The sequence below is a fragment of the Pristis pectinata genome, chromosome 3 (assembly GCF_009764475.1).
Source record: "Pristis pectinata isolate sPriPec2 chromosome 3, sPriPec2.1.pri, whole genome shotgun sequence".
Taxonomy (NCBI): Eukaryota; Metazoa; Chordata; class Chondrichthyes; order Rhinopristiformes; family Pristidae; genus Pristis; species Pristis pectinata.
In genome coordinates, this window is record NC_067407.1 from 143,949,288 (window position 1) to 143,966,022 (window position 16,735).

The 16,735-nt window shown below is 44.1% G+C and overlaps 1 protein-coding gene across 5 annotated transcripts in view; it reads left to right on the forward strand.

Moving 5' to 3' along the window:
* The window catches only part of LOC127568662 (protein EFR3 homolog B-like), a 177,084-nt gene that overhangs the window by 59,475 nt on the left and 100,874 nt on the right, over positions 1 to 16,735 (forward strand). For all 5 annotated transcript variants that reach the window (XM_052012660.1, XM_052012661.1, XM_052012662.1 and 2 more), the window contains exon 8: positions 1,045 to 1,123. In XM_052012660.1, the coding sequence (XP_051868620.1) occupies positions 1,045 to 1,123 (79 nt within the window). The remainder of the gene's footprint in view (positions 1 to 1,044; positions 1,124 to 16,735) is intronic.

Here is a 16,735-nt window from a genome sequence, read left to right on the forward strand (position 1 = left end):
CATGGGTTTCAGGTAATTGATGCAAGGATTTGCGGAAATATATTTTCACCCAGTGTCATGGAATTCTGGAAATCTGCCTGGAAGGGTAATGGAGTCAGAAATCTTCTTGTTTAAAACGTAACTGGATGAGCGCATGAAATCTTGTAACTCAGGGCTGCGGACTGTAGACTGAAAAGTGAGATTGGTGTTAAAAAAAGCTTTTTTCGTCACAATAGGCAGAATGGCTTCAATCTGTGCTGTAATTGTCTATGATGGCACCCATTTAATCTGTTTACGTAGACCATGTGGAAACCAGAATACAGGCTGTGGTCTAGAGTCTGAACAAAAACATCAAAAGCAACAACTTTTATTTAAGGAGCACCTTGAATGTAATGACACAGAATGACAAAGTACCTGACAAGAGAGTTCAGATCAGATTAGGTCAGATGAGTGGAAGAACTCAGCAGGCCATTCCAGCATCTGCACTCCTTTGTAAATCAGATTAGTTTATTGTCATATACACCAGGGTCCAATAAAATTTCTTGTTTGTATGAAGCTCAGAGAGTAAACAATATGCATGGGAATAATAAATATGACAATAAACAAAACAAGTGCAAAACCACAGAATGGTGCAAAGATTGTAGTGCAAAAAGAAATTCTAAAGTGACCCCAAACCCCATTACAAGATATCAGGACTGGAACAGTACTACTAAAGAATGTTGAAGGAATGGTAAAGGAGCAGAGAGAGTTAAGAGCTGGAGAGGAAAGGGATTCCAGAGCTTAGCCTTAAGTGATGGCCACCAGTGATGGAGCAGTCTAATTTAGGGATAAGAAAGTCAGGAATTCAATGTTCAGAGATTATATGGCTGGAGGTGATTGCTGAGATGGGGAGTTGAGGCTAAGGAGATATTTGAAAACTAGAATGAGATGTTGTTTCCCTCAACCATGTTGCCCGTTGAAGAAAGAACACAGAGGGAGAGTTGCATCCCTGCTACAGAAGACACCTTGTGCGACATATGGTGGGATGGGTCATTATAATTGAATCCCTTGTAATCTTTTCCTCAGGCACTTAGATTATCATTCACTGTGGGAGCCAAAGCTGTTTGCGGTGCACTGCTTCAAGATCATCATGTATTCTGTTCAGGTAACTATGCCATTTGGCTTTCACCAAATTATTTTATTGCATGCTCTCAGTGATGGGACTATACCATCTTGTATCAGGGAGATAGGCAGCCACTGCTACACTCCAAAGTCCACCTCCTCACTCTTCAGGGCAGTGATCTGTACCATAAGTATGCTGATTACATTTGGATGGTGCTAACACAATTTGTCATTGTCCAATGATTACCAATGATATCTGTTGTAGTTTATTTGCAGGACTGCATGTATTGTCCATTACTAGTTGTGTTGAGTAGTTAGGCTTTTTAAATCTGTAGAGCTCTGATTCAGTGATGTTGGACATATCATAGAGTTGTAAAGCATGGAAACAAGCCCTTCGGCCCATCAAGTCTGCACCAACCATTGGGTACCTATTTACACTAATCCCGTTTTATTCTCTTCACATTCCCATTAAGTCTTCCCAGTTTCTACCTCTCATCCACACACTAGGGCTGATTTACAGTGGCCAATTAACCCAACAACCTTCACATCTTTGGGATGTGGGAGGAAACCAGAGCACCCAGTAGAAACGTATGCATTCAGAGGAAGAACGTACAAACTCTGCACAGATTGTGCCTAAGGTCAGGATTTAACACGTGTCTCTGGAGCTGTGAGGTAACAGCTCTACAAGCTATGCTATCATGCTGCACATCAACCCAACAATATCAAAGGAACGGTAATGCATGGCCATCCAACTCCCAGTTTACAGTATTTATGACATCAACTCCCACCAATATTCTAGGAGATTGTTCCAGATCCAAACAAGTCAGTGGAATAAATTCTCCTCTTCCCTTCCAGGTCCTTTTGCCATGATTTTAAGTCTCTGATCTCTATTCAGTGGCCCAGTCACCATAGGTAACAACTTTTTGAACTTTTCAATATTTTGAGCTTTTCCAACTTCCCCACACAGCTGGTTAAGTCACTACCCTTTCTGAAGTGTGGAGCCCATTGTAGTCAGAGCTCAGCCCAGATCCAAACCATCATTTATACTCTTCTAACACCACTGTTTTTTGTTTGTATTGTAATTCTTCACTTAGAAACCCAAGTAATCCACCCTGCTTTTTTTAATTACCTGCCGCCATCAGGATTTGTGCTTCAGGACACTTGGGTCTTTCAGGTCCATATCTTTCAAAGTCAAACAATTTATAGGACACTGCCATGTGAGTCTTCCAAAGATGCATCACTTCACAGTTCTCTGACTGTCTCCAGCTGCCAGACTGTTCATTTTGCTACCCATACTGTGTCATTCTGCTACCCATACTGTGTCATTCTGAGGCGAACCTCCATCACAATGGCTTCCAGACCACCACTTTCCCCCCAATTTTGGTCTTGCATCTTCTTTATGAGCCTCCTGTGCAGCAAATATTGGGTGCCTTCAACAAGTGTACGAACAACTACTACATTGTCCAGACCAACTGCTTCTATCCAATGATGATTTAAAGATCGGGGCCAGTGGCTTGGTGATTTCTATCCTGGTTCCCATTCTCTAACTAGGACGATCCCGTTCACAACTCCTCTCCTCTTCACATCATCCACTTCTTTTCTGATGACAGGAGCAAGGTGGACATTTAATGTGGTGTCCTCTGCCTCTACCACACCATGACAGGTGCTGATGACTGCTGGACTGACTACTGCCTAATCAGGTCTGTCACTCTATCAGCCTGGCTTCTAGGCTGTGGAACCCAACAACATCTCATTGCTAGTACTGAAGACCTGTGCTCAAAACCTGGCTGTGCCTCCGGCCAAGTAACTCCTATACAATGACAACCTTGGCATTTTTTCACTGGCATCTAGAGAATTGCCCATAGAGTCATCGAGTACTACAGCACAGAAACAGGCCCTTCGGCCCACCTAGTCCATGCTGGCCTCATCTTCTGTCTAGTCCCATCTACCTGCACCTGGACCATATCCCTCCAAACCCCTCCCTTCCATGTACCTATCCAAACTTCTCTTAAGCATTGCAATTGAACCCACATCTACCACTTATGCTGGCAGCTCGTTTCACACTCGCACCACCCTCTGAGTGAAGAAGTTTCCCCTCAGATTCCCTTTAAATATTTCACCTTTCACCCTAAACCTATGACCTCTAGTTCTAGTCTCACCCAACCTGAGGGGAAAACCCTGCATGCATTCACCCTATCTATACCCCTCATAATTTTGTATACCTCTGTAGGATCTCCCCTCATTCTCCTGCACTCCAGGGAATAAAGTCCAAACTTATTCAACCTTTCCCTATAACTCAGGTCCTCAAGTCCCAGCAACATCCTTCGTAAATTTTCTCTGCACTCTTTCAAGCTTATTGATATCTTTCCTGTAGGTTGGTGACCAGAACTGCACACAATACTCTAAATTCGGCCTCACCAACATCTTGTACAACTTCAACATAAGATCCCAACTCCTGTACTCAAGGCCCTGATTTATGAAGGCCAACGTGCCAAAAGCTCTCTTTATGACCCTATCTACCTGTGATGCCACTTTCAAGGAATTATGGATCTGTATTCCCAAGTCCCTTTGTTCTACCGCACACCTCAGTATCCTACCATTCACTGTGTAAGTCTTATCCTGGTTTGTCCTCCCAAAGTGCATCAACTCACACTTGTCTGCATTAAATTCCATCTGCCATTTTTCCACCCATTTTCCTAGTTGGTCAAGATCCCGCTGCAAGCTTTGATAGTCTTCCTTGCTGTCCACTACGCCCCTAATCTTGGTGTCATTTGCAAATTTGCTGATCTGGTTTACCACATTATCATCTAAATCATTAATAAAAATGATAAACCATAATGGACCCAACACCGATCCCTGAGGCACACTAGTCACGGGCCTCCAGTCAGAGAGACAACCATATGTTACCACTCTCTGGCTTCTCCTGCTAAGCCAATGTTGAATTCAATTGGCTACTTCATCCTGAATGCCAAGTGACTTAACTTTCTGGAGCAGCCTCCCATGCAGGACTTTGTCAAAGGTCTTGCTAAAGTCCACGTAGACAACATCCACCACCTTTCTCTCATCAACCTTCTTGGTAACCTCCTCGAAAAACTCTATAGGATTGGTTAGACATGACCTACCACACGCAAAGCTATGTTGACTATCCCTAATCAGGCCCCGTCTATCCAAATACTTACATCTTGTTCACAAAAAGCAGGACAAATCTAATTAGGCTAACTACTGTCCAATCAGTCTACTCTCAATATCAGCAAAATGATGGAAGTCGACTGTTATCTCATGTGGCACTTACTCACCAATATCTACTCATCAATGCCTAGTTTGTGTTTTACCTCAGCTCCAGACCTCATCACAGAGCTTGCACCTTATTGTCTAACTACACTGCACTTTCTCTGTAGCTGTAACACTTTACTCTGCATCCTGTATTCTTTTACCTTGTACTAGCTCAATGCACTGTATAATGAATTGATCTGTATGAATGATATACTAGACAAATTTTTCACTGTTCCTCAGTACAAGCGACAATAATAAACCAATTCCACAATCTTGATCCAAACATAGAGTGAAGAGCTGAATTCCAGAGTTGAAGTGAGAATGACTGCTTTTGACATCAAAGCAGCATTTGATTGAGTGTGGCATCAAAGAATCCTGGTAAAACTAAAATCAGTGGGCATCAGAGGAACTGGACTCACGCAATGCTGCAGGAAGTTCAGGTGTTCCACCCCATCCCCTCACTGTTCTATACTGACTATCTCCCCTCTATCTTTCGGTCCAGATGAAGGATCTCAACCCGAAATGTCAACTGTGCATTTCCCTCCATAGATGGTGCCTGACCTACATTTTGTTTGTTGTCCCTGCAGTTGTTGTCAGGCAGGCCGGACGAATCCTGACTGCTCTAAATGAGTATTCTCCTTGTGCTGTTTTGATGCAGACATTGTTCATTTTATTGTAAGCAGGACAATGTCTGCACAGGTAGGACAGAGAGCTGGGATCAGAGTCATTTTGGAGCCATAGAATCTGTGTTGGACAAGCATGAGAAATTCTGACTCCCTTTTAACCAACCTAACTGAGATTTTTAAGGAAGTGACGAAGATGGTTGATGAGGGTCGGGCAGTGGATGTTGTCTACTTAGACTTCACCAAAGTATTTAACAAGGTCTCTCTTGATAAGCCTGTCCAGAAGATTAGGTCACATGGGATCCACGGTGAGTTGGTAAATTGAATCCAAATTTGGCTTGGTCATAGAAGACAGAGAGCAGTGGTGGGGAGGGTTTTTCTGACTGCAGCTCTGTGACCAATGGTTCTCCACAAGGATCAGTGTGATATACTGTATATTAATGATGTGGATGAAAATGCGGGTGGTCTGATTTGTAAGCTTGCAAATGAAAATTGGTGGAGTTATAGATATCAAGAGAGATTGTCAAAGGATTCAGCAGGATATAGACCAGCTGGAAATGCGGGCAGTGAAATGGTAGGTGGACAAGTATGAAGTGTTGCACTTTAGGAGGTCAAATGCGCAAGGAAAATATTCAGTATATGGCAGAACCCTTCGGAGCATTGATGTACAGGGGGATCGGAGTGCAAGTCCATAGCTCCCTGAATGTGGCAACACAAGTGGAAAAGGTGGTAAAAAATACGTACTGCATACTTACCTTCATCGGTTAGGGCACTGAGTATAAAAGTTGGCAAGTCATGCAAGTCATGTTACAGCTGTATAAAACTTTGGTTAGGTGATATTTGAAGTATTGTGTGCAGTTCTGGTTGGAAAATTGGTTTATTATTGTCACATGTACTGAGGTACAGTGAAAAACTTGTCTTGCATACCGTTCATACAGATCAATTCATTACACAGTGCATTAAGGTAGTGATGGTATTGATTTATTATTGTCACTTGTACCCAGGTACAGTGAAAAACTTGTCTTGCATACCATTTGCACAGATCAATTCATTCCACAGTGCATTAAGGCAGTACAAGGTAAAACAATAACAGAATGCAGAATAAAGTGTTACAGTTACAGAGAAAGTGCAATGCAGGCAGACAATAGGGTGCAAGGTCATAATGAGGTAGATTGTGAGGTCAATAGTCCATTTTATCTTACTAGGGAACCATTTAATAGTCTAATAACAGCGGGATAGAAGCTGTGCTTGAGCCTGGTGGTATGTGCTTTCAGGCTTTTGTATCTTCTACCCAATGGGAGGGGGGAGGAGACAGAATGTCCAGGGTGGGTGGGGTCTTTGATTATGCTGGTGGCTTCACCAAGGCAGCGAGAAGTAGAGACAGAGTCCATGGAGGGGAGGCTGTTTTCCATGATGTGCTGAGCTGTGTCCACAACTCTCTGCAGTTTCTTGTGGTCCTGGGCTGAGCAGTTGCCATTGCAAGTCATGATGCATCCAGATAGGATACTTTCTTAGGATGCTTTCCATGGTGCATCAATTAAAGATTGGCCAGGGTCAACAGGGATATGCCAAATTTCCTTAAATTCCTAAGGAAGTAGAAGTGCCGGTGAGCTCTTTTGTCCATGGCGTCCACATGGTTGGATCAGGACAGATTATTGGTGATGTTCACTCCAAGAAGCTCTCAGGATGTGGAGACTTTGCAGAGGGTGCAGAAAAGGTTCAACAGGATGTTGGCTAGATTGGAGTGTAATAACTGTAAGGAGAGGTTGGACAATCTTGGATTGTTTTCTCTGGAGCATAGGAGGCTGAGGGGCAGCCTAATAGAAGTATATAAAACTGCGAGAGGCGTAGACAGGGTAGGTAGTCAGAGTCTTTTTAAGGTGAGAGGGGGAAAGTTTAAAGGAAGTGTGCAAGGCAAATTTTTTGCACAGGGTGGTAGGTGCCTGGAGCCTCATAGTGTTTCCTGGTCTAACATATGTGGCTGTTTATCTTAGCTCTTCTAAAATGCAGTATCTAAATCAATCTTTCTAATGCAGAATCATGGATAATCCTTAAATCCTTTAATAATGTCTGATTAAACAATTTAGCTGATAGGATTAATTCACCAGGAATGCATCTCAAACAGCAGTGATACAGGATTTAGTTAAGGGGACAGGCTGGTGTTTCTGTGGTTATGGACATGACTGCAGTATGGTATTATTGCTTCCCTAGCGCCAGGGTCAAGGGCGTCACTGAACAGCTGCACAGCATCCTGAGGGGAGTGGAGATCCAGAAACTGTGGTCTACATTGATGCCATGATTTAAATAGGAGGGATGAGGGCCTGCAGGCAGATTTTAGGGATCTGGAAAAGGGGTTAAAAAGCAAAGGTAATAACATCAAGATTACACCCGGTGCCACATATTCACAGGTATAGAAGTAAGAGGATAGAGTGGAGGAATGTGTGGCTGAAGAGACGGTGCAGGAGGGAGGGCTTGAGATTTCTGAGAAAAGTCAAAGGGCATATTTAGAGGCACTGTCTCTAAATGCAACAAACAATCTGCTGGAGGAACTCGGGTTGAGCAGCATCTGTGGGGTAAAGGAATTGTCGGCACTTCAGGTCCAACCCCTGCATTAGTGTCTCTAAATACACGCTGTTCCTGCAACAAAGAACATGGATTCTGACATGGACTCTGCAGTTTGAAGGAGAGCAAAGTGTGCCTTACCATTCAAGAAAGATGGGAAAGAAAAAACAGGGAAGTACTAAAGTTAGATTAATATCAGCAGTATGAAAAATGCTGGGATTTATAAAATGGGACGTGAACATAGAAAATAATAATGTGATTTGGCGGAGTGGACACAGATTTATAAAAGGGAAATTATGTTTGACTGATGTATTAGAATTCTTTGAAGATGTATGCAGTAGAATGGTTGAGGAAGAGCCATTGGATGCGGTGTACCCAGATTTCAGGAGGTAATATAAGTGTGGGTTGAAGTTTGTTTAACAGATCAAAAATAGTAGGAATAAATGGCTCCACGTCAGGTCGGTAGGTGGTGGTTAGTGGGGAACCTCAGAGATCAATTCTCTGCACCCAGTTATTCAATGTATATTAGTGATTTAGCTGAGGGACCAAATATAACATTGCCAAGTTTGTGGATGAGACAAAACTAACTGGGATTGTAAATAGTGGTGAGGATGCAAAGAGACTTCGAAGGGAAATGGACCTGCTCAACGAGTATGCAGCCACATTGCAGATGGAAGACAGTGTAGAAGTAATGGAAGTTTATCCACTTCAGTGGAAAAACGTAAATGCTGAGCTTCTTAAATCGTTGAAGGTTGATATTCAAAATCATGTAGTTACCCTTTTACATAAGCCACTGAGACCTAACGTGCAGGCGCAGTAGGAGAGCAAATAGTATGCTGGCCTTTATTGTGAAACAGAACACAGAACCATACAGCATGGGAGCACACTCTTCACCCTTCCATATCTGTGCCAACCATGGTGCCAGTCTAACTAATTCCATCTGCCTGCACATGGTCCATATCCCTCTATTCTCTGTCTCTTCATATGTGTGTCTAAATGCCTGAAAATTATGTATTTTCTAACATATGGACAAAATCAACTTATGGACATGTGTAAAAATGGAACCCATTCATTTCTCAGGAATGGCCTGTACTACTATCAGGTCATCCCTTAGCCAGAGGAAGCAATTCAAGTTAATCCAACTTCTCATAACTAATGCAGACATAATACATAACTAATACAACTTCTCATAACATAACATCCTGTTGAATCTCTTCTGTACCCTCTCCAAAGCCTCCACATCCTTCCTATAGTGTGGCGACCAGAACTGCCCACATTACTCCAAAAATGGCCTCACCAAAGTTTTATGCCGCTGCAACATGACTTTCTGACTTTGAGACTCAATGCCCCAATCGATGAAGCCAAGTATGCTGTATGCCTTCTTTACCACCCTATACACTTGCGCTGAGACTTTCAGGGAGCTATGGACTTGCACCTCAAGATCCCTCTGCACATCAATACTCCTAAGGGTCCTGCCATTTACTATTTTCTTTCATCTCGCATTTGACTTCCCAAAATGCATCACCTCACACTTATCTGGATACGATAGATAAGATTTCTTTATTAGTCACATTACATCGAAACACACAATTTCCATATCATCTGCAAGCTTACTAATCAGGCCAACTATATTTTCATCCAAATCATTTATATTTATATTATGAACACAGGTCCTAGCACTGAACCTTACAGAACACCACTGGTCACAGACCTTCAGTCAGAAAAACATCTGTCCACCATGACCTTCTGTCTTCTATGACCAAGCCAATTTTGTCAAATGCTTACGTAAAGTACATGTACACAGCATCCACTGCCCTATGATCTAAGTGCAGGAGGAAAGATATCTTACCATAATTATGTGGACCTTGGTGAGTCCATACCTGGAATGATTCCTTACCTTAAAAAAGCTATAATTAGTGTAGGTGGATTGCAGCAAAATTCATTGGACTGGTTCTTGGGGTGGCAGGTCTGTCTTACAAGGAGAGCTGTGACGTCATTGAAACCTACAAAATTCTTAAGAGATGTGATTGGGGTAGATGCAGGAAAGGGTCACAAACTCAGAATAAAGTTCAGGCCATTTAGGACAAATGAAAAATGTCTTCACTCAGTGACCTTTCAGAGAATTCAATTGACTTCATTCAAAACACAGATTGATAGATTTCTGGACATTAAAGGCATCAAGGTTTATGGGGATAGTGTGGGAAAGTGGCACTGAAGTAGATCAGCCATGATCTTATAGAACAGTAAAAATGGAGAAGACCTTGTTGCATTGAGTGAGGCTGAAGATTGTGCTGGCCAGAACAGCCTTTCTCCTAAGAATCTGCCAGGAGTATTGTCACCTTGAGCCTAAGGAGCACTGTTTCTGGAGGAAGTAGTTACCAAGAGCTGCAGCAATGTACTCAGCCTATGGAGGTGAAGGTCACCACAGTCCTGCATTCCTCAGCCCCCAAATTAGAACAGGAGCAACAGGTGATATCGGCCACATTTCAGTTTGTAGCCCACTGCTGCATTCATGTCACTTCAGGAGATTGGATTTCACCTCCATCTCCTTGGGTTGAATGCAACAAGGAGTTCTGGCACATGGATTTGTCCAAATAATGGGATTCCCAAAGGTTGTGGAAATGAAAGACTGCACATGCTGCATTACTGACCACCTTGTGGGCTTTAAACATCAGAACAGAAAGGGCTATCTCTCACTGGCTGCTGAAATTGTATTTGACCACTGCCAACAGATGCTTACACTCAACAACATCACACACAAAGCTTGCCTTTATTGAGCCAGTCTGTTGTTCTTGCCATTTTTTTAGACACAGTGTGGGACTGATGGTTCTGGAGGGACAAGAGTTATCATAGATCATAGATCATAGGTCATAGAACAGTACAGCACAATACAGGCCCTTCGGCCCACAATGTTGTGCCAACCATTAAGCATTGCCTAAGACTATCTAACCTCTACCTCCCCCATATCCCTCTATTTTAAATTCCTCCATATGCTCATCTTTCAATCTCTTGAATTTGACCAATGTACCTGCTTCCACCACCACCCCAGGCAGCGCATTCCATGCCCCAACCACTCTCTGGGTGAAAAACCTTCCTCTGATATCGTCCTTGAACCTCCCACCCATTACCTTAAAGCCATGCCCTCTTGTATTGAGCATTAGTGCCCTGGGGAAGAGGCGCTGGCTGTCTACTCTATTCCTCTTAATATTTAGTACACCTCTATCATGTCTCCCCTCATCCTCCTTCTCTCCAAAGAGTAAAGCCCTGGCTCCCTTGGTCTCTCCTCATAATGCATACTCTCTAAACCAGGCAGCATCCTGGTAAATCTCCTCTGCACCCTTTCCAACGCTTCCACATCCTTCCTATAATGAGGCGACCAGAACAGTACTCTAAGTGTGGTCTAACCAGAGTTTTGTAGAGCTGCAACATTACCTTGCGGCTCTTAAACTCGATCCCACGACTTATGAGTGCTAACATTGCATAAGCTTTCTTAACTACCCTATCCACCTGTGAGGCGACTTTCAGTGATCTGTGGATATGAACCCCCCAGATCCCTCTGCTCCTCCACACTACCCAGAATCCTGCCATTAAATTTGTACTCTGCCTTTGAATTTGTCCTTCCAAAGTGTACCACCTCACACTTCTCCAGATTGAACTCCATCTGCCACTTGTCAGCCCAGCTCTGCATCCTATCAATGTCCCTCTGCAATCTTCGACAATCCTCCACACTATCCACAACACCACCAACCTTTGTGTCATCTGCAAACTTGCCAACCCAACCTTCTACCCCCTCATCCAAATCGTTAATAAAAATCACGAAAAGCAGCGATCCCAGAACCAATCCCTGTGGGACACCGCTTGTCACAGACCTCCAATTTGAATGCACTCCCTCCACCACAACCCTCTAATTTCTACAGGCAAGCCAATTCTGAATCCACACGGCCAAGCTTCCCTGGATCCCATGCCCTCTGACCTTCTGAAGAAGCCTACCATGCGGAACCTTGTCAAATGCCTTACTAAAATCCATGTAGACCACATCTACTGCACTACCCTCATCAATCTTCCTGGTCACCTCCTCAAAGAACCCTATCAGGCTTGTGAGACATGATCTGCCCTTCACAAAGCCATGCTGGCTGTCCCTGATCAGACCACAATTCTCCAAATGCCCATAGATCCTATCTCTAAGAATCCTTTCCAACAGCTTGCCCACCACAGACGTAAGGCTCACTGGTCTAAAATTCATTGGACTATCCCTACTACCTTTTTTGAATAAGGGGACAACATTTGCCACCCTCCAATCCTGTGGTACCATTCCCATGGACAACGAAGACGCAAAGATCCAAGCCAATGATTCAGCAATCTCCTCCCTCGCCTTGCGGAGCAGCCTGGGGAATATTCCATCAAGCCCCGGGGATGTATCTGTCCTAATATTTTCTAACAACTCCAATACATCCTCTTTCTTGACATCCACATGCTCTAGAACATTAGCCTTACCAACACTGTCCTCAGCATCAACAATGCCCCTCTGCTTGGTGAATACAGAAGAGGAGTATTCATTGAGAACCTCACCCACTTCCACAGCTTTCAGGCACACCTTCCCACCTTTGTCTCTAGTCGGTCCAACCTTTACTCTCATCATCCTTCTGCTCTTCACATAAGTGAAAAATGCCTTGGGGTTTTCCTTAACCCTACTTGCCAAGGCTTTTTCATGTCCCCTTCTTGCTCTCCTCAGCCCCTTCTTAAGTTCCATCCTTGTTACTCTATATTCCTCACGAGCCCTGTCTGATCCTTGCTGCCTGCACCTTATGTATGCTGCCTTCTTCCTCCTAACTAGATGTTCCACCTCTCTTGTCACCCATGGTTCCTTCACCCTGCCATTCCTTCTCTGCCTCACCAGGACAAATTTATCCCTAACATCCTGCAAGAGATCCCTGAACAACGACCACATCTCCATAGTACATTTTCCTTCAAAAATGTCACCCCAATTTACACTCCCAAGTTCTAGCCTTATAGCCTCATAATTTGCCCTTCCCCAATAAAGTATCTTCCTGTCCTCTTTGCTCCTATCCCAGTCCATGACAATGCTAAAGGTTATGGAGCGGTGGTCACTGTCCCCCAAATGCTCAGCCACTGAGAGATCTGTCACCTGACCCGGTTCATTACCCAATACTAGATTCCCTCTAGTCGGCCTGTCAACATACTGTGACAGGAATCCATCCTGGACACACTTAACAAACTCTGCCCCGTCTAAATCTTTGGTACTAAGCAGGTGCCAATCAATATTTGGGAAGTTGGAGTCTCCCATGATAACAACCCTGTTATTTTTGCACCTTTCCAAAATCTGCCTCCCAATCTGCTCCTCAGTATTCCTACCGCTACCGGGGGGCCTATAGAATACTCCCAGCAGGGTAACTGCTCCTTTCTTGTTCCTAACTTCCACCCATACTGACTCTAGAGAGGATCCTTCTACATTATCCAACCTTACTGCAGCTGTAATAGTATCCCTGACCAGCAACGCCACCCCTCCTCCTCTCCTCCCCCTCTCTCTATCCCTTTTAAAACACTGAAAACCAGGGATATTCAATATCTATTCCTGCCCTGGTGACAGCCAAGCCTCTGCAAGAGCCACAATATCATAGTCCCATGTGCTTATCCAAGCTCTCAGTTCATCACCCTTATTCCTGATACTTCTTACATTTAAGTAAATGCACTTTAGCCCATCCACCTTTCTACTTTTATACCCTGTACTCTGCTTCTCCTTCCTCAAAGCCTCTCTATATGTTAGATCTGACTTTTCCCTGTCCATTTCTTCCACTGACCTATCCGTCTGATTCCCATTCCCCTTGCAAACTACTTTAAACCCTTCCGAACCACACCAGCAAACCTGCCTGCAAGGATATTGGTCCCCTTCGAGTTCAGGTGTAACCCATCCACTCTGTACAGGTCACACCTTCCCCAGAAGAGATCCCAATGATCCAAAAATCTAAAACCTTGCCCCCTGCACCAACTCCTCAGCCACGCATTTATCTGCCATCTCCTCCTATTCTTACCTTCGCTATCATGGGGCACTGGCAGCAAACTGGAGATTGCTACCCTTGAGGTCCTGTTCTTTAGCCTTCTGCCTAGCTCCCTGAACTCCCTTTTCAGGACCTCATCCCTCTTCCTACCTATGTCGTTGGTACCAACATGGACCACGACTTCTGGCTGCTTTCCGTCCCACTCAAGAATGCTGTGGACCCGATCAGAGACATCCTGGACCCTGGCACCTGGGAGGCAACGTACCATCCGGGATTCTCGCTCACGTCCACAGAATCGCCTGTCTGACCCCCTAACTGTAGAGTGCCCTATCACCACTGCCCTCCTCTCTCTTTCCCTACCCTTCTGAGCCACAGGGCCGGACTCTGTGCCAGAGGCACTGCCACTGTTGCATCCCCCAGGTAGTTTATCTCCCACAACAGTACTCAAGCAGGAGTACTTATTGTCAAGGGGTACAGCCACAGAGGTACTCTCTAGTACCTGCCTCTTCCCCTTCCCCCTCTTGACTGTGACCCACTTGCCTACCTCCCGTGGCCCCGGTGTGACCACCTGTCTATAATTCCTTTCTATCACCTCCCCATTCTCTCTGACCAGACGAAGGTCATCGAGCTGCCTCTCCAGTTCCCTAATGCGGTCCCTTAGGAGCTGCAGCTTGACACACCAGGTGCAGATACAGCCGTCCGGGAGGCTGGAAGACTCCAGGACCTCCCACATCTGACACCGAGCACAGAAAACCGCACTCATACTACTTCCTTACCTCTATTAGCACCTACCTTGCCTCGCCCCATTACCGCCTAAGCCCGTTGAGCCAAAGCCCAATCACTCTGCTACCTCTCACTCCACTGCCCGCTCCAACGCTGCCCGCTGGACATGGCAGTCTTCTTTTTAAACTGTGCATGCACTACCCACTGACATCACGCGCCTGCGCAGTCTTGCCCCACTATTCCCAATTAGTTAAAAAAAAGCACTTAGCTGCTACGAAGTCCTTGGCCGATTCTCTCGCCGAAACGAAACGAATAATAAAGATCTCTAACCTACCTAGATAAAACAACAATGGGCACAGCACTGACCTCTGAGGCACACCACTAGTCACAGGCACTAATGTGAGAAACAACCATCCACCATCACCCTCTGCTTTCTACCATCAAGCCAATTGTGTATCCAATTAGTCAGCCCTCCCTGGATTCTATGTGATCTAACCTTCCAGAGCAGCCTACCATGTGGAACCTTATCAAGGGCCTTACTGAAGTCCATATAAACTATTTCTACTGTCTGCCCTCATCAACCTTCTTGGTCACCTCATCAAAAAACTCAGTCAAGTTCATAAGACATGATCTCCCACACACAAAGCCATGTGGACTACCCTGAATCAATCCCTGTCTTTCCAGATGTACATATATCTTATCCCTCAGAATCTTCTCCAGTAACATATTAGTAGACTATTTTAGTAACTATTTTAGTGTCATCTGCAAACTTACAAGGAAGCATGGTTAGCAAGTTTGCAGATGACACTAAAATAGGTGGTGTAGTGGACACAGATATTAGACTTAGTGGTCTATAGTTCCCAGATTTTCTTTGCCGCCCTTCTTAAATAATTATTATTAATTGTTATTATTGAAGCAAGACATCTCTACCTTTACACTCAAATTTTCTTACACTGAAGGCCGATATTTTTTTTCCAAATTGCTTTCTTCATCTGCCTGTTAACTTCCAGTGGTTCAAGTACAAGGACACTCAAGTCCCTCTGAACATTGACACCTTTTCAATATCATCCCATTTAAAAACAAACATATCTTTTTATTTTCTACACAAGTGGCTTCACATTTTTTCCACCTTCTATTCCATCTACCATAGAAGGTAGAACAGTACACGCAGGAACAGCCCCTATGCCCAAGGTGTCTGTGCTGGCCATGATGTCAGTTTAAACTGCACATCTACCTGTTCGTAGTGTATATCCCTCCATTCCCTGCTTGTTCATGTGTACGTCTAAATGCCTTTTAAACACTGCTATCATTTCTGCTTCCACCACCTCACCTTGCAGCACGTTCCAGGCACCCACCGCTCTGTTTTTAATAAAATCTTGCCACAAAATCTCCTTAAATTTTCCTTTTTCTCCTTAAAGCCATGCCATATAGTATTCCAAATTTCCATTCTGGGAAAAAGTCTCTGACTATCTACCCTCTCTGTGCCTCTCATAATTTCATATACTTTGATCAGGTCACCCCTCAGTCTCCAACACTCCTGCAAAAGCAATTAAAGTTTGTCCAACCTCTATAGCTAATATTCTCTAATCAAGGCAACATCCTGGTAAACCTCTTCTGCACTCTCTGAAGCCTCTACATCCTTCCTGTAATTGGTAACCAGAACTACACACAGTACTCCAAATGTGTCCTGACCAAAGTCGTATGCGGCTGCCACATGACTTCTTATATTCAACACCCCAACTGAAGAAAGCAAGCATGCTGAAGGCCTTCGTTACTACCCTATTTAGTTGTGTTGCCACTTTCAGGGAGCTTTGGACTTGGATCCCAAGATCCCTCTGTACATCAATGATCCTAAGAATCCTGCCATTTACTGTATACTTCCCTCTTAAATTTGATCTTCCAAAGTCCAAATATATGCCCTACCCTCATAAATTATCTTTGTCACCTCCTCAAAAATCTCAATCAAGTTTATAAGACATGACCTCCCTAGCAAGCCATTCTGACTATCCCTAATGTCTAACCTTTTCCAGATGCTAGTAGATCCTATCCCTAAGAATTTTCTCCAGTAATTTCCATACCACTGATGTAAGGCTAACCAGCCTATAATTTCCTGATTTATCTCTATTGCCCTTCTTAAACAGAGGAACAACATTGGCTACTCTCCAGTCCTCTGGGACCTCGCTTGTAGCTAAAGAGGATACAAAGATCTCTGTCAATGTCTCAGCAATCTCCTCTCTTGCTTCTCTCATTAAGCTGGGATAGATCCCATTAGACCCTGGGTAATTGCCTACCTTAATGCTGTTCAAGTGACCCAACACCTCCTACTTCTTGATATCAACATGCCCTGGAACATAGGCATACCCTTCCCTGATTTTGCTGTCAACCACACCTTTGCCAATTCACTTAACCTCCCTCTATCCCTCTGAAGTCCCTCTGCATCCTCCTCACAACCCACAC